We start from the raw sequence: 19,730 nt of genomic DNA, 5'->3' as shown, positions 1-19,730 counted from the left end.
AGCTATAATTCAGCAAAATATTTAAAGAACAGACCTATTGTGCATATGTCAATGCTTGCTTAACACTAAGTTGAAATACTTTGCAAATTCAAAGCTCAGGTAGTAGGGTCCCTTTTCAGAATGGCATTGAAATACATGCTCAAATCTACCCTTGTTCAGAAAAACAAACCAAACCCAAAAATAAGCATGACCAAACACACTTGTTTGAATCTTTTTCTTAACTGATACCTAGAAAGAAAGAGTAGAAACAAATAGGAACAGAAAACGTATGTCTTACTGGAGAGATCTATATGTTGTGCTATGACATGGACTTACTTGAGGGTGGTGAGCTCTGTAAGGGATGGTTGGGTGGCCTTGAGATAGCTCTCTCTCCGTGCAGCAATCTTTGGAGATGGCTTCGGACTTGTGTCTGAGTCTCCACTGTCATCATCCCCCATGGCTTTGATGTAACTGCCACTACGCATTCGTCGGCAGGGAATCTCATCATCTTTCCCTCGTGGAGTGTATCCAGTCCATTCATCTTGAGGAACCTGAAGTGGTAAACACAATTCCCTTAAGCACACTTTTTCCTGATTTAATTGCACAGTAAGATTTGACTGTGCTAAGCTGCAACAGAGCTGTAACAAAGACCCTCTTGGCCAAAGGCCGATCCTCAATCCCATTTGACTGTGGGTTACAGTCTGCAGTGGAGGCTCACTTCTCCCCCTGCATAGTCACAAGCACCTCTGGGGTTGGTTGCTATTTTCCACTAGTTATCTGGGAAGTTTCTAGCAAACATGCTGACATAGGAGGCTCAGTTAGGTCTAATACTGGGCTGAATAAATTTGGGGTTTTTTTTGGTGGTGGATAGTTTTTATTCAAGGCACTTACAAATAAGACCAGGGTATTCTTGGTTCAGCTCAACATATTGAAGACCACTGAGGAAGCTGAAAAAATGAAATATGAATCCTTAAATCACAGTATTTTCAGACTGAGTATACATGGCTACACTCACCAGGATGATTTTGGTTCAAGATACATTTTAAATTAGTACTATGTACTAATCATCACAAAGGTAGGTTTGCAAGTGTGAAATTATACTACTATTGCTTCTGTAGCATAATTAGTGCCACTGAACACCCACCAGCTTGCAGGGATAGTTGTTTTGAATTATGTTAGTCTGAGTGTCTGACTCACAGAACTCTTTATTCCCTTCTTTTTTTCTTATTGTTGTGCATTATTTCTCTTGATCTGAAGTAAGCGCTGCCCATTTTTGCACTAGAAATCTGCAACACTGGGAATGTGCATTCACAAGATTTTGGGAGATATGAGAGAGCAGTCCAATAGCATGGTGCCCATCCTCTTCCCCTCTGCTCTTGGGGCTTCTGACCACTGAAAATCAACATCCTGCTATTTCCTGCACCAGCAGAAACAACATGCAGTGGCGTAGGGTCCTTGAAGGAGTTGTCCTGAAGTTATTTTGCAGAAGCCCTGTTTTCATAGTAAAGGTGAAACTGCAAAATGGCTTTTTAGTTAAACACATTTTTTGTTAAATTTACATAAAAGTAGTTGTGAATTTTTAGTTTGCTACTTTTCTGATTATTCTTAGTGAATCAACTCTATAAAGCAAGCTACAGCTACAATGGTCACAAACCCTTACAAGCCATATTAAACAAGGAGTCACAAATCTGGGTTCCTAAAATTTGTTGTACAGTTTATGAATACTAGTATCCTCTAGGATAATCACCGAGTGTCTCTTTTCTATGGAAAGTTCAACAACATTTAACTTCCAATGGGCTTCTTATCTATCCACTGCTTCCCAAACTTCAGCCATAGCATTTACATGCCAGCTTGTTTAGACAATGAAGACTGAAACACTGGTCCATTTGCTAACAGCTTAGATGTTGATTCCCATTACAAATATAAGCCTAAATCCAAAAGCTGTAACTCTTTTCAAATGTTACAGGCGTTGTAGGTCAAATTTTTACGGCATTTTATCAACCTACGCTGTTATAAACTGCAATCCAGAAAACACTGTGCTGTACGAAGGAGCAAAGATATTTAATGTTCCTTAGCATTCATGGGCTTATTACTAATTAGAATTAATTAACCAAACTATTAATAAACCATGCCTTTGCTTTTTTTTTATTTCAAACCCAACACCTTGCTGATTTTCTTCCTTCACTGACTATTCTGTTCCTGCTACTGACATCATGATTTAGGTCTTTCCTTGAACTTCCAGGCTCAAACAAGTCCTTCTCTCCTCTTGTGTCCTCTTGTCCTCAACCTAAGCTCTTTCTTTTCTCTTTTAGTCAAGTCTGGCCTTGATAAACTCACTTGGAGCTTTATAATATCCACTTAAAATATCCTTCCAGAGGGGATAAGACTCTAACTAAGAACTGCAATATTGCAGACTGAGAGTACTAAGTACTAACAGAACCCACTGAAGGAACAGGGTTGCATATGTGGCTCTGACATGTTTCCACATCCAAAGGAAAAAAAAAAAAAGGCAAAAAAAGCACTAAATATTTAAATTCTGTGGCTTTTAAGTTTATGGCAATACTCCAGATCTGGAAAGCTGGCAATGTGCTTTCCTGGTATGTATACATGGTTGAAGTACAAATTCACACAATACTTGGTAGTAGTTTTGATTCTAGTTCTTGACATAGAAGAGTACGAAGCATTTTACACTCCTCCTCCAGCCACTTATGACAGACAGAGAATAATCTTTTTTTCCAGGTCTGATTCTGGCATCGGTTCTAGGCCTGTGGCATCATCAAACAGTGAAAATACAAACTCTATTCATAACACCTCTCACGTACATTTGGGAACCTAGAGCTCCTGCTTATCAACTGTAAAACTTTGACTTATGAGATCACTCATCTAGAAAAAGGAGTTAACACAGGTTTTGTTAAATCAAGTTCTGCTGACATGTTGATGACATGCTCGGACTTCAGTCAGAAGTTTAAAGCCTGTAATAGTGTATTTCCAATCAGTATCCAGGCAGATATTAGATACCTATGTCAGAATATGTAGAGAATCTTGTGAATTCTCAGAGGGCATGCACTTTAATCTGTTTAATATTTTATTCATTATTATTTAGTTAAAGATCTGTGCTTTTTCTCATTAACATAAATAAGTGAATTAATCTTTAATGCACTAAATAAAATATGTTAGTATAATGTTAATGTTGGTGTCTTTAGCTGAGAAAATTCAGGAGAGTTAAAGTTACAATACTCATACAGCACATATAATTCAGGCAAGCTGAACACTTGTAGTTTTATTAAATAATAGACATAGTGTTAAATTTAATGCAGTAGTTTATAGGTGCAATACAAATGATGGGGTATAGTTGCTTTGGGCACCATAACTCTGAAATTCTTGAGTTCTCTTATCAATAACCTCATACATAAGTACACTTTTTATCCAACGCTTCTCAAAATGATTCAGATATGATAGGACAAGTTTTGAAAGCTGGTTGCAATGATTTTACCACAAAACTTCCTATTTACACAAATAAACACTGTGTACCCTGCTGAGCTTTGAATGCATGATGCTAGCCCCACAATTTGCATGAGGGGACGGGGAGGCAGTTTCCAGTTTGAGCTCTGCTCACTCAATGAAGTGAGCAAACACTGAAAAATACCACACTACCTTTTTAGTAGCTCTTCCACATTTTAAACACTCTAGTTGCAGAAAAAGAAAGCTGAGCTGTTCATACAGACACCAGGGGCAGAGCAGTCTCAGGGAGTGCCACCAACCCACTGACTGGTTTGTGTACTGGAAGTTACTTGAATGCATGAAACCAAAGGAAATAATACAAACGCAACCCAAATTCCATACGCTATTATGGATTTACGGGTAAAATCTATAGGTGCCAAAGAGAAAAGGATGGCTGTGGTTAAGAAAAACATCCAGATTTAGAGAACAGGCTAAAATACCAACCCAGATATGCTTGTAATTTCAGTTAACATGTTGAGGAAGTTAGAGTGTTTGTACAAACTGTCTTGCCTACCGAGACAAAGCTACAGTAGAAGAATGTAATGGGTATTTGATTAAAAATTCCTTTAGCTATATAGTTTGCCCAGTTTTCTTACAGGTATTTAATCCTGAGTGGTTTTCTTTTATTCTTTTCAGTAAGGTTTCAGTGTTTAAGATGGTATTAGGTAAAGAAATTTGGGTCCAGTACCCCTTTATCTTATTTCAGTTTCACAGGAGTCAGAAACCCTGATTTCAGAAGTTGGAGTAGGAGAAAACTGTAAGACAGTGTGTAACTAGTAGACAGCACTTGCAGGGTAAAGAAATGCTTTAGAAGTGGTGGATTTTTGCTTTGGCTATTAACAGTTGTAATACTTTTCATGAAAGGACCTCAGAGCACTCTCTGTGTATTAACTGAGTAGGAAGAACAGCCCTTAAAGCTCAGCATTTCCTTTCATCGTACCTATTTTGCTGTATAGAAAATACAGGCAGATAAAAAAATGTCAACATTTTAATACTTCAGTGCCTGTAGTCAAATACCTCAAGCAATACCTACTAAAAGAAGTGACCTGATTTTTCAGAGTGCTTGCTTTGGTGCCTAAAATGAACGGCTGTAACAGCTCATGGCAGACAATGCAATTTACTGTCACAGTAAAATGTTTCATATAATGGGAAAAAAGTAAAACACAAAGCCCTCTCAAAACTACAAATCGTGAAAATAAAACTGATCACATTATTTTCTGCATTCTGTTTCTATACATATGATACTAAACATCCTGCAGTGTGTTTCCTCCTGTTGATCTGGAAAAATGATAGGAAAAGTGTCTATGTGAGCCTCCAGTTCTTTTATTTTTTTCAGTCAAGAAGTCTGCACAAATTTTCCCATAGACTCTAACTTTGTTTGAATGGCCAATATAATGTCTCGCTACGTCACGTACTACACTGCATGCAAGTGCATATGCACGCTATCTACTGCCTTGGAGGATTAAAGGCATTGAGATTGACATACCTGAGATAAAGATGTTACATGCTTTTAAGAAAATAATATTATCCAATTACCTTGGCAATACCATTTTTTCAGTATCAGAATATCAAGCAGGAAGATCACTTGCACGATTGTTTTTACTCTCAAGAAAAAGGGGGAAGAGCTAAGCTCAGATCTAGCAATGAACATCACTGTTTTTATTAAAATAGAATGATTATTACTCACACTACTGAAGTAACAGAGAACCTGGAAACGTTTCATTCTGCAAATGATCTTTAAGATCATGTACAATTCTTTCTTTACAAGCCTAAAAATCAAGAGTGCACTGTACACAAAAAATCTAGTGAAACGAACACCATTATTACCTGAAAATACGTAGAAAATATTCATCAAAGGCCTCTGAGCCAGACAATTTACTGAAATGTAAGACTTCAGCAAACACATAGGCAGAAAATGCTTGTTACAAGTATGAAATCTGAGTGTGACTACAGTTTATATCCTCTGGTTAAATGGCAGATATAAGATTATTTCATAAACAGAGCAGACTACACAGATAACATACTGCCACCAGCCAACATCTTACTTGGATTCAGCTTCATTTAGTGTATAGGTTACCTGTCCTGATCTATAACTAAATCTATGTTCCTCTGCAAGTGTTTAGACTTTGTCATTAGCCAAGACTGGACCTACTGGTCAATTGCTTTAATGCATTTTTTGATATAAAAGGATTTGGATTTTTCTAATACATAGTCTATGTCCCCAAATAAGGAAACTAAGCAAACAGGTATACTAGCCCCCCAATTTCCAAACATTCATTTCAAAAGCTCATACATAGTGGTATGTGAAATAAAGCCAGCATGTAATGACAAAAGTAAAGAAAACATTTTTATTCTATTTTTTATTCTAGTATTTCTAAACCATAAAATTAGAATATCTAATTTTCTTCTTTTTTTTTTTCCCCCCAGAATTGTTATTAACTTACCTGACTGGATGAAATAGCAAACAGACTGTCTCTATAGCAAATTAAGTTCATTATTAATCGCTAGTTTGATTTGATTTATTGCAGCTAAAATCATTAAAGCTTCTCTCTGTGCTTTGCCAAAGCAATGTGGATGACTATAGAAGTAAACACAAGGAATGGAAGGAGTGGCTAACCATTGCTCACAGCAGTAGACTTGTAACTTTAGCTTTCTATTAGTATGCAAATACTTAATGAAATGAAATCACACAACTGAAGAACATTGCTTAATGACTGCTCAGTGCAGATTTTCAGACCCATGCAATTTGGTTTTCTTAGCCATTATTATGCCTCTTCTGCGTGCTGTTAAGGAAGTTTCAATTGCCATCTTCCACTTACTGAGCCTATTCCTAGCACTCATGAATATTGAATTAATCAGATCAATAAAGATGAGTAGCATTTCATTCTATCAATGTACATGTATTAAGAATCACTGAAGTATGCAAAAAAAAAAAAAAGCAGCCTCAGAAAGCTTAAAAAACAATATATGTTTAGTAAGCTTCAGGAGTTTTCAAAAAGGCAGCCAGGAAGGTTGCTGCCATTTAGGACAAACAATATTCATGGAATCATCATAGAATGGTTTAGGTTGGAAAAGACCTTAAAGATCATCCAGTTCCAATCCCCCTGCCATGGGCAGGGACACCTTCCACTAGGTCAGGTTTCTCAAAGCCTCATCCAGCCTGGCCTTGAACACTTCCAGGGATGGGGCATCCACAGCTTCCCTGGGCAACCTGTTCTAGTGTCTCACCATCCCCTCCATGAAGAATTTTTTCCTGATATCCAACCTAAACCTTCCCACTTTCAATTTAAACCCATTACCCCTTTTCTTGTCACTACAGGTCCTTGTAAAAAGTCCCCTCCCAGCTTCCCTGTAGCCCCTTCAGGCACTGGAAGGTGCTATAAGGTCTCCCTGGGGCCTTCTCTTCTCCAGGCTGAATAAGCCCAATTGTCTCAGCCTTTCAATATTCTCAGTATCTGCAGCAATGCTTGCTTTAGTTTGTACTATTTCAGCAACCACGTTCTGCTATAAGTTAGTTTAGCTGACTTATCTACATGTTTGTATACATGAGGAGCCAGGCCAAAGACCCCGTCTGAGGGAGAACATCACTTCCTCAACCCTAAGTGCCCACACCTTGCGTCGACCTGAACAAGCAGTATGAAGAGGTGCAATCTTCCTTCACATAACAGTAGGTTGAAAAGTCTTCTAAAACAGTACAAACACTCATAGAGTGAGAAAATAGACAACATTCTTGAAGCACCCCTGCAGTTGATCGTTTTCATTCATCAAAAAGTGCCTTGACCACTAGCTTGTCAATCTGATTCACATCATGTTTTATGAAGGGGAATGTGTGTCTCCTACACAAAACCCGCATATCTTGACTCCAGATACATTTTATTCTCCTGCTTTACACATGAAAAATCCAACCAACCCTGAAGAGGACCTCATTGATACAATGATACCCGCTAAGGGCCTTGCAAGTTTGCCACCTCCAAACACGTTCTGCAGAAAGGAAGCCAAACAGCGACGACCTTGTATATTCGCTGAAGAAAACATAACTGCAGGTCATAGAGCAGGACTCTAGGCCAGGACCTCAAGCTAAAACTGATTCAGTGATACTTGTGGACAATATTCTCTCTGTGGCATAGGGCAGACATTCATTCTCATCTTTCTCAATGCCCTTGAAGCTTTCAGTGCAGTTGGCTATAATGAGATATGGCTCCTTGCCCAAATAAGGATGAAAGAAATGAACAATATGACTGTGAGCATGAATACCAATCCCTGAAAGGACACTTTCAATGACCAGCAGTGGAATAAAGTTATTTAATTTCACTAGATACCTTCTTTTGGGGTGAATCAGTCTCTCCCTAATCACTTCAGCACCTGAATACAATGACTAGTTGACATCGAACGCCAATACTGTTAAATGAGATGTCATTTCACCTACCTTTCACTACCCATGACCACATTCTCACTATCAGTCAGCCTGAAGGAAACTGGCTCATGGATGGAGAATGTGTAGTTGAATATGTACTCCTGGAAGAAAACAGATGTGGTGGGGAGAGCATTTTGAGAAACAGCCTTATGCTGTTTCTGTTGGCTGACTGTAACTGGATAATCTCTGGTGCTTTGCTAATGTTGCGCTCTCGCAGGCAGCAACTGTAAGTAATGCAGTCAAGCTCCCATCTCCAGCTGGCTCTTTGCTACTGTCATGTTTTAATGTACAGTGGACAGGCTTCATTTCCACAGTGCTTTTTTTTTGGATTACAACAATGAAATATACCTGCGTAAGAAGCTTTTGTTTGGCTCTAAGGAAGCTTCCCTGGTTTCAGAAGATCATAGTGTGTCTTCTCAGTGACTCCAGACTGTCATCTCTGCTCTGCAGTAGTGACTCACTGGATATCAAATCAAGGTCATGGTCTACTTTCATCTGGGAATTGAATTGCTAGAGTCCATATCAAAGACTTCCTAACAAACTGATTAGCAGGCTGGTGTTATGTCAGTAAAACAAAATTAGTCACAGGCTTATTTGCATAAAAGACTCTTAGAGACAATTCAAAGACCACCTCTGGAAGCCCCAGCCCATCAGAGCTGTCTCAGTGCTTTATCCGACTGCACGCTTAGCCTTTGGTGAGAGAAACACATACCTATCAGGAGTTTTTGCCCTCTGCCCAAACAAGCCAGTCCATTGCACAGGCTCAAGGTAAGAGGATGAAAGGACATACTATGTGCAACAGATTCATATTCTTGTTGCTTAATTCACGAGTGACGGAAACTCAGCTGTGTGACAAGCACAGCACAAGCGCATTGGTAAAGCAGAAGAGAAATCGTGACCAGCTGCCCCGAGTTCAAACCACTCTTCTGGCACTGTAGTATTCTCCATTCAAGATCAGTACTACAAATTCCATTCTTGAACCAAAAATAGCCAACCCCTGGATGTAGGGGGAATACTCCTTTTTATTCTGTACTGACTAATGAAAACATATCACCCACCTCTCAGTGCTTTTTTCCCCCCTACTTTGTGTGTCTCCACAATGTAAGTTAGGGATTTCAAACTCCCTTGCAGATTAAAATGACTCTCTTTGCTGGAACTGGATTTGTCTTGAAGATTTTGGTTGTTGCTTTTTTTGGTTTTACAGTGAAATTACTGAAAATAATGAATTAGAATATTTAAGGCTACAGAAAGGAGTCAGATCCAGGACTGAGTCAAATCTTATCCATGTTTATATCAAAATGAACTAAAATAGATACAGATGCTGGCTATTATGTGCAGCCATAATTTTCATAAACATTTCTGACATTACAGTATGTGTAACATAGTGTCACTCAAGTGTGTTGCTAAATCCTATCTACGGTATGCTGGCAACACAAAACAGGGATCCAGCTGCCAGAATTACATTCATTGACGGATGCGCTATTAGAATGTAGGGATGTTAACAGAATGAACCAACAGTAATTCTTCAAGTTAATCTAGAAAATGTAAGTTTAGTGCCAGTATATTCGATACAAAGAGGTTACAGAATGGTGATAAAAGTAAGGGACAGAAAATTACTACCTAAGGAACATGGGCAGATAAAATTGCAGCTAAATGTGAAGTACTGACGTTGCTGTAGAACAGCTGTCTTAGTATTTAGGTGGCCCCCACCACTGCATTACTCAGACACCAAAGGTCAGTCCAGGTTTTAATTAAATGAATGAGAACACAGCAGTTGTTAAGGTGAAATATCTCAGCAATTCAGCTGACCATTTTTTTTTTTTCTGAAGGTGTATTAAAGGACTGCAAAGATGAGGAGGATAGCTATACAGAAATATGCTTCTGTATGTTTATCTTAACAGAGCAAAGACATCTTGGGTAGGTTTGCAGGTAGGCTAAATAACTGAGATGTCAGGTCAATGGAATTATTTCTTATTAATATATTTTTTGTAAATAAGCTATTTTTTGCTTTCTTAATATTTTCCAAGTGTTCACAAATTCCCTAAATTTATTCATTATTCATATCCCCAGCTCAAAATAATTTTAAAACTCAAATAAATGAGCTTTCTGTGAATTATATTTTTCAGCATTAGTGTTCTCAGATACTAGTTTATTTAAAAATTCACAAACATTTAAGTATTTCCAAATATTTTCATGATTGTTCCATTACATGAAAGCTGGACTAGAATACAGTATACCATTAAAAATTTTATTTCACAATTGTTCAAATTGTTTCAATAACTTTACTGAGAAATGTCCTTCATATGAGTTCAAGAAAAAAATTTTAAACTTATACCTCATATACTTTGTAGTTCTGACTAAAGTGGAAATTATATATGTTTCATTAATTTTTAGTTTGTGATGGAATAAGAGACGGGTCTTCAGATATATGAAAAATGGATGATCATTACTAATGGATATTAAAATACAGCATATATATATCGACAAGGACATACTGAAAGATTAATTTGAATATGGTAGTTGTGACAGAAGGGCAAACACCAAAAATGAGGAAAAAGTAGAGAATAAATGAAAATACAGATAAGCTTGCAGAGATAAGCCCAGCATAACAGTCCTAACTTGAATTGCTTTGTGATAAGGAAAAACTTTGTAATTTAACATAATGCATAAAAAAATCATATGACAGATACTGGTCCTTATCATCACTCTGACCTAGGGTGATGCCCTCTGTTTGGCCATCCATGGACACAGGCAACAGAAAGGGTCAGGGATTGAGCAATATCTCCCAAGAAAATGTGGAACTGACTTGTCCTGACACTGGAAAGAAAATCAGTCTAACAATGCGAGTTTCTTACCACTCCACATCATATAAAAATGCACATTACAGACAACCTTCTCTAGAAAAATGAGCACAGTATGAACAAGACCCCTTCACAACCAGAAAATGCGTATTACACCCAGGAACTTGGCTTATATTTTTTTTATAATATTTCTCATAGACTCCCACCAAAAGACAAGCAATGCAAATACGGTTTTTGCTGTCCCCACCTGCTGCACTTCAGTTTTCAGAATTAAAATTTCTATCCTCAGCCCTAAGTATCTGACACAACTGATTTCAGTCTCACAAACAGGGTCAAAACAAAACATATGACTGACCCAATGAAGAAGAGGAATAATGCAAAAAATGTAATCCTTTGTTTTTTAATCTCTCTCTTAACCAAGACCAAGACCAATGGGAATAGTTATTACAGGGAATATTGAACAGCAAAACTGTAACCAGAGACAAACTCTGCAGTGTATGTATCTGATACTCTATTAGCTTCAACAATCATGAATTTGTGGAAAACGAGTATCAAAAATATCTATCCCTGCATTTAGACCTTATTGTTTGCAGAAAAAGACTGCTGCTTACATTTTGTCTTTGACAGTTTTGCTACCATAGAAGTGGAGGCTGTCCACTGCTTTAGAAATTAGTCTGTCAAGGGAGGGAAACCATTTTGAAGATGAATTTTGGGGAAACATGAACAGTTCCTTCTCGCCTTCCTTCAATTTAGTACAACTGTAAACCTGGATGAAATGAAAGCACTTTCCTGAAGTAAGAAGCAGCTCAAAAGAAGAACCTTATCTTTCTACTATCCAGATCCTCATTCTTTAAAGGAGATATAAAGAGAAAAATACAATTACATTCCCAAAATGCAGGTGAGAGGAAAAGGTTTTCTTGACAGTCTTCAGACTAGTCCAGGAGCTAATATCTGTTTCTGAAGACAAACAGTGTTGAGCCAAGCCTCCCCGAGACATCCAAGGATGGACACTGCACCTCAGCATCTGGGCTTGGAAGCAGAGCTTGCTGGGGTATAGAAAGACTGTGCAATGAAGGAGGACTCTGCACTCGATCCACATTCCAAATTATGAGAAATAAGCCCATCTGTAACACAAACTACTGCCAACTCCTTCCACAGAAGTGGAAAATATCACACCAAGTGAGATAATTGTTTGTTATTTCCATGTCTTTACACTGAAAATTCATCCAGATACTTTTGTGATAACAGCCCTTACCAGCAAATGTGAAGTCAATGTCATCTGTGATCTCTGATATACTGAGATCTATCAGGATAAAGAAAATTATCCTGGGTAGGCTGAGTTGGAAAAAAGTCACTCCTTCATAGTATTCAGATACTATTACAAAAAGAATTTGCATAACCAAAATAGGTGTCTCTTTTAAGGATCAGAGAGTTTATGTCCTGGACTATAAACAACAGCTTAAATTATAAGTGAGTTGATAAAAGCATCTATTTAACATTTAATGAGTTAAATAAAGGAGCAAAGAAGCATCTTAAAAACGAAATTAAATTATCAGAGTTGTCCAGTATTGTCATGAATTTGCAGCTTTCATTTAAATTAGTGCATTTCGAATTGTCTTAACATAGAACACCAGCCCTTTGATGAGACGATGATGAGAAGGTCACCAGGAAAATAATGGATATATAGAATACCTCTACTGTCCACTAATGGAGTAATATTCTGTTGCTGTTAATATGTATTTATATTGCAGGACAGCCAAAAGGCCTCAATTAGGTTTTGTGCCCATTGTGCTGGGCACTGTGGAAACACAAAAGGGAACAAAGTCCAAGCCCCAAAGGGCTTGTAGTGTAAAAAGATAAGTGATATAGTGAAGAGAAAGGCAATGGGATGTGTTCAAAATAAAGACTGACTTTTTAACATCTATATCCATTTGTCATCCTTTTAAGCTGAAAAGAGAGAATAATCCTTAACTGCTTCCTTAAATCTACCCTATCCTGTTTGAATGTTATTTCCAATGTTAATCAAAGCCTGGTTAATATTTCCCTTTTCTTTAAAAACAGTCTTAAACTAGTTATGTTTCCCTGTCTTTTGCAAGCAAGCATACAATTAGAAAAAAATGAAATTAAATGAATTGTAAAGCAAAATAAAACTACTAGTGAGGATGGAAAACACAGTGAGAATGTAGTTATCCTAAGTGATAATTAATCATTCTAATTCCTGCCCTTGACAATTGTTGGACACATTTTTATACAGACACAGATAATGTCCTCTAATTCCACTTCAGGAGTCCATTCCTGTCAGTTAAACATTATCTACAAGTCCCTATGGAGGTGTTCATTTAAAGCTGATGCTGGCACAGTTTTTTGCTCTTTTCTAGCCATCTGGTCACATACTGAATTGTCAGCTATTTTATCTAAACCTGAGAGGAAGATTGAAGGAGTAAACAAACACATCAACAAAAGAAATCTCAGGGTCCCAAGTAACTGCAACAATCAAGCCTAAAGTTACAATTTCTTCTCACTCACAAAATACTGACAAAAGAGACGTAATACAAACCAAATCCCAAAAGGTTGCAACCTGAGGCTATTTTAAAACCTCTGTCTCTCCCCAGTCCATACCCACACTGAGCTGTAAACACACACTGAGCATTCATATTGCCCCTTCTCCCCCCAACACACTCTCCTAACAATTAATAGAAAACACACAGATCCATTTCCTTACATTTGAAACTTAGAATCCCAGAGGCCGGCATTCAAAATTATTCTTCATGCCATTCAATATAAACTTTTTAAGCTCAATTTTTAAATGCGGATGCCTCAGTCCTACGCTTTCTCGGCGTACTGACTTAAACAACAGAATGTGGAAGCTGACTCTCTCATTAAAGCTCCCATATGAGAAAACTCGCTACAGTTTCTATACAAATAGACCAGAGTCCCACTACATTAAAATGAAACCAAATTGTCTCAGCAAACCTCTTTTTTCCTCATGGTCTTCTCTCTTCTCTGTGCAACGTTGTTCCATCTTACACACACACTTAGGTGTGCCATAAGTGCTTCCTTTAAAGTGCATAAAAGCTATCCACAGCTCTCCTAAGAATGAAACAGTTTTAATATTTTCTGATCCATGTTCCTGCCACAAACATTCACCGGCAGTGTGATAGCTCCAAGAGCAGACATCTGATTCTTGACATTTAAAGATACAATACTGGTGAAAAATAGTGACGCTGTATTAACTGCAAACAGCTTGTGAGGGAGTAGGTGATGTACTCCTAAACTGTATAATCAGAACAAGCAATAATTTCAACCTTTTGATTTTTTTATTTTTGACTTAAAGCCATGAGAATGAGGAATAGCCAGATAAATCTGGACATGTTACAATAACAGTTTTATGAGAATTTATATTCTATGGCAAAAAGAAAAGTAGGTTGTTTTCCTGCTGGAGAAGGTATTAAGGTACCCCAAAGTTTCTCAAAAGGGTCTCAAAAGCTTTCATAATAAAATAAGCAGTAAATGAAGGCAAATCTTGAAATTACAGAAATCAAAGAATTTGTATCCTGGTAACATTCTGTTAATTGACATTGTAATGTTAAGTGCAAGCACTACAATATCAAATTCCCTATACCCCTACTGTGACTGCCTTACAAATTCAAAAAGTACACAGAAAGCTCTTATTTTTCCCACATGAAGAAATTAAGCCTGTTCCAACATGAACTGTTTCTCTGAAATACTGAATGCTGGCAATAAAACCCCCAAAGCAAAGTTATTTTTAATTTCAACAGCATTACCCCTTGTTTGGCGATCAGTGACCTCTCGGGAAAGTTGAAATATCAGAGTAAACCTCCATCCCCCACAAACACCTGAGACAAGGCAGAGCACAGTTAACAGCATTCAGTTCTCCACACTGTACCTGGAGGTACTGACATGACCGTTCCTGTTGACACGTCTCTGCCTTCACCACTGTCTGGTCCATGTTAACTGATGCTTTCTGGTAAACTTCACGGGCTCTGCTCACGGTTAATGTAGAGGACCAAGAGCTTTTCTTCATTAACTGGGAGTCCAAATTCACAGGCAGGTTTGCACAGGTAGAGCATTTGACATCATTATTGCTTCTGGATGACTTCACAGTATGCTCGCTAATAGTGTTATAGGCTTCCATAAAGTATTGGGAAGAAGAACGATCAGGGCATCTTCCCATGGTCATGACCCCACTGGGACCATGATAAATGCAAACATCGTTGTCCAAGTTGTCATCTGAACTCCACCATCCTGATGCATTGGATCTGGGCTTACCTTCTGATCGCCTTTCTTTACTCTTGCTGCGCTTCCCATACCTCATCGTCTGCGACTCCTCTGGGCTCGCTTTGCCCCCGTTGACGTTCCCCTTGGATGGTCCCTCCAGTGAATGGGACTTGGTAAAGAGCTTTTGGACAGAATGAACCAGGTGCCGGATCCTCCCTGGGCTGTCACTGCGGTGCTCCATGGCAGTCCGCTTGTACTGCAGAGTGTGGTAGCCATCCCGATACAGAGGCAGCGGCGCGGCCACACTTTTTTTTTGGTTGGTCTTGTTGGCGGTTCCGTGGGGAACCAGAGCACACTCGTCCTTGAGTTCATGGTGGGAATTGTAATGCCTCCGGGGAAAGGTGCTGCTGGCAATCTGATCATTGTAGGGCACCATGCACTCTGCCTGGAAAGAGTTCCTCTGAGTGTAGTAAGGGTGGTCTGCAGGATGGGGGTCCACCGGGTTTAACAAATATGGCTTCCTGTCCGGGTGGTGGGGCAGACTATCACACGGAGAGTCACAGGCAACCCCATGATGGTGACTACGGCTGCTAGATAATCCCTTCATCGCTGATGCAAAGCAAGTCCCAAAGTCATCTAACACGTATGGCTGTGCAACGGGCAGAGTTCAGAGAAAGGCCTAAAAGAATGAAATACAACAGAAGCCATAAGACATTCAAGCTAGGAGAAAAAACAGCATGTGCACATTTAACATTCATTGTTTCTTATTGTCAAAATAATTGGAATAAACATTCTTGGATTCTTTTTATCACTTAATCCCATGTCCAACATAGTGATAGGGGATACCCAAATAATACACAAAAAAAATAATCTTGTTCCACCAGCTGGAAAACACATGCAAGAAAATTTTTCTGACATGAAATTCACTGTTGTTGACTAATCCAGAGCAAGATTAAGTATCACCACATATACTTAAAAACCTCAGGTCTGAAAACATTCATGGACAGGGGCCTCCCAGAGGGCCTTAATTGCTCATCTGCGTATCTTCAGGGCCAAATAAAAGCATTTAAAAAGATTATGTCCTTAATGGAGTGCTTTCTGGCTTATTTTGGACCAAATACAAAGTGTGGTGCAATTAATGGGAAACTTTTCTCTGTCTTCAATGCACATCTGTTCAAGATTCAAATGCAGTTTTAGTTGATCTCCATGTTACATTCTGCTTAGAGTGTAAGCAACTCCAGACAATATCAAAACATTATTTCTGTAAGGTCTTTTAAAAATAAGAAGAAAACAATAGCACATTACACTATGTCAAAATGAAGTCAAACTAACTGTTTAATAACATATATATCTGGGGTTGTTGTATTTATTGTTTACTCACCTCTATTGACAAAAAACCCAAAACAAACCACCAAAACCAACAAACCTGATTTATTTTGATAATGCATAGCTTAATTTAATTTTCCATAAATTTTCAGAGTACTAAGCAGTATTTAAATGTTCCTACCTACTACTTCTACTATTAGGGAAATCGGTATAGCCAAAACTTTCACAGTCCTGTTTCAGTGTAAAGGATTTTAACATTTAATACTTGATTGCAGCTACATGGCCCAGAAGTTACTCACCATGCTGTAGTCTATTGATTACAATAAGCTGAAAATGGAAATCATCACAAGTAATACAATAACCGCTCTGAGGCCAGATGTCCCCATTTCAGCTCTCACCACTACCAAAAGTCTGGATGCAACTGCTACTGCAACATTTGAGCTACTCACATGTAAATTATGGGGTTTCAGATGTGGCAAAACATTCTCATGATGCCATCTCACCTCCTGATGGGGAGAGGACACCTTAGAGGATGCCCTCTTATACTGCACACCACTGAAATCAGAGTCACTCAGCTACTTTAATCCTTACCAGCAAGACTAATTACATAATACTTTTGGAAATGTCACCCTTGAGATCTTTCTTGGAGTGTGGATAGACATGCATAGCAAACAGTTTTCCACTGTGTTCCTCCAGTGTTCTCTCAGATAAAGTTCATGTTTTAACAGGTTGTAGACATTGTATCTACTGGCAAATTGGCAGCAATGAAGTTTTCTAAAATAGCACTAAGTTAATCTCAGTCTGAAGAAGCATCTTCTGCATTTCATCAATACATATTTTCTATTTTTTCTGAATCTGCAGTGAGCTAAAGAGGAGTTTTTTTCAGTATGCTTCAGAGCTAGTGTGGATGTCCTGCATTTCACTCCCCCTCACTGGATCCCTGCAATGCAGAAAATCTTCATTCTTGCGAGATGCTGAATTCCAAAGAAACAGTTTTCAAAATACCACAAAAGGCACTTAAAATATTCCAAATGTATGAGTTCACTGGACACCTGAAGAGGAGAATGGCCAACAGCACTTTTAAAAGCACAAAAATAATGTATTCAGGCAGCCAGACTTGTCAATTATATTGCAGTGACAAGCCTTAGCACTTCTAAAGAGCATTTTACATCCCTACTAACACCTTTAAAAATGTGATCTGTTAGTCTGTGTAATAGAGAAGCATCCAAAGGGATGTAGTAGTAGATCCATTACGTAGATCACTGAAAACGTTACTTGACCAAAAATATTCTGTCAAGAAGAATAAAGTTAAAGGATGTAATAACCAAATAAAAATACTCCAATCTGTGGTATCTATGAAGATCTTTCGCACTTGAAGGCTTGTGAAAACAAGGCTTCAGCCAGTTTATTTTTACTTAAATACATTAACAATCATGGAATAGTCCAAGATGACTGATAAATTATCCTAGGGCTAACAATAGACTAGTCTGCTATATAGGATAAAAATAATAAAACCTTGCCCCAAAGATATGAGAAAAACACAGAGAACTACAGTAAATGAGGATATGCCCAGAACCAGTGATTTATTTTGATTTTTTCATTTTCTGAAGGGCTATGAATTTTTCATTCTTTGTGTATTGTAGAAAATAAGTGTATGTAGACAAAGAACAGAGAGGACCAATAATTTACAGAATAGTGAAGTCATGACTAACACAGGGGATGTCATGGAATTATTAAGGATATGTAGTCTTAACATATTGATGGAGCAGAATGGGTTGAGGAAATTATCTGATTTATAGGCTGGGACAGAACAGTGTGGAACATCTAGAAGATAAAGATGAGCTTAAAAGATATAAGTATGGTTTGACTGATGAGAGAAGCAGTATCATCAGCTGTATTTTGGATGGACTGGCAATATGGCTACTAAGAGGGAAGCACAAGAAGTATTAAAAAGCGAAAAAGCTTATGAAAAGTGACATTTGTCTGTACAGAGAGAAAGGGACAGGCTTTCCATAAATTGTGGAGGAAGATTAGCTAAGCATTGCTATATAAGCTTGGATGGTAAGTAGGATGGTGGAAATGTTTAGGAGAAAAGATAACATTTAGTTCTACACCCATTTTCAGTCTGAGCAGTCAGTGAATTTTCCATGAAGAAGTAGTGGAGACAAAAAAGCAGAAAATACATAGGATGATCTGCCCAAGAGAAATCAGATGAACAGATACAGAGAATAACAGAGAAAATATGCTTGAGAAAGGAAAGGATTATAGAGTAACAAAAAAGGGAGGATAAAGCTTTGCAAGAGCAGCAGATTTAAAAAAGGAGGAAAAAAAAGAAGTAGCACTGACCAGAGAGTTATAGAAAAGCCAGACCAAAACCAAAACCAAAATGGAGCAACCAACCCTCGTAACAAAAAGGAGTGATGGTTATGACTCCAAAACCTGTGAGAAATTGAAATTCAAAGTAAAAACTATTTATTCCCAACTCTTAGACATGTGTAGTCATGACGAGAGGTTTGGTTTTTTTTTTTTCTGCTGCAACAGCATTGAAAACATTTATTTTATCATGTGACAATTGTGATAAAACCCCATGTGTATTAACCATAATATAGCTTCATTTTACCATAGCTATATTACTGCTGCTACAGTATTAAAAGTGTAATGAATTAGAAAAAACCCCAAGAACGTACCACAGTTCACCTACCAGAAAGGAAAAAATAAGTATAATATGCTCTGCACTGCAGAAAGGGGTGAGGCTTTTCTTAAATATTTAGTGGACAATTCTGCAGAGAAAAAGCCCAACATATTCCTAAATCACTCTCACACCCCAATCCTGTTTTAATATGTTAATATATGTCTAGAAAAAAAAGCCCTACAGCCTCTGATTTCTTCAGCATTTTTCAAAAAATATGCTTCATTTTCTCTAATTGTTTTGGCTGAATCTATCAGTCAATGTTTAGCACAATTAACAGCTGGATACAGGGCTATCTGATCGTGCCATGAGTAGCTGAGAGGAAGCCAATTAAGATTTTTATTGTATTGTTATTTTTTGGGCAAACTTGGAACATTTAATTACTCATGAAATAAGGCAAGATAACTGATGAACATACTGCGTATTAATAAACAGTGGAAACAGCAATCCTATGGACAGCAGACCAAAACCACTTGATGGCATAGAAATAAATGAGATGTTAAATAGATACAGCATTGTAAGGCTGAAGAATGCTTATTACTTCCAACATTCATGTTACATTTACTTTTGTTGTCTTGAGGATGCCCTGGGTAAGAAGGATACAAATACGTTCATCCTTGCTGCCAATGGTGTCCCTAATGCACAACAATTTGTTGGAATAACTTAGTGACTAGAAAAATCCATAATTAATTCTTATGTAATTAAAGTGAGAAATCATGGAAAATAACAAAACCTAAATGCATAAATTACCTAAACTTCTACAAATTTTATTTAACTACAT

At 37.8% G+C, this 19,730-nt stretch overlaps 1 protein-coding gene across 1 annotated transcript; it reads right to left on the bottom strand.

The window, feature by feature from the left end:
* Positions 1-311: 311 nt before the first annotated feature.
* LOC104511808 (disks large-associated protein 1-like) lies at positions 312-15,541 on the bottom strand. The gene is made up of 2 exons (XM_010154557.1): positions 14,603-15,541; positions 312-530 (listed from the first exon to the last, which is right to left on the bottom strand). Exons 1-2 carry the CDS (start codon positions 15,539-15,541, stop codon positions 312-314), a joined length of 1,158 nt encoding a protein of 385 aa, XP_010152859.1.
* Positions 15,542-19,730: the final 4,189 nt, after the last annotated feature.

Source organism: Eurypyga helias, unplaced genomic scaffold (genome assembly GCF_000690775.1).
Source record: "Eurypyga helias isolate BGI_N326 unplaced genomic scaffold, ASM69077v1 scaffold29246, whole genome shotgun sequence".
Classification (NCBI taxonomy): Eukaryota; Metazoa; Chordata; class Aves; order Eurypygiformes; family Eurypygidae; genus Eurypyga; species Eurypyga helias.
Note: the sequence above shows the minus strand (reverse complement) of the source record. Positions and strands in the feature narration are given on the sequence as shown.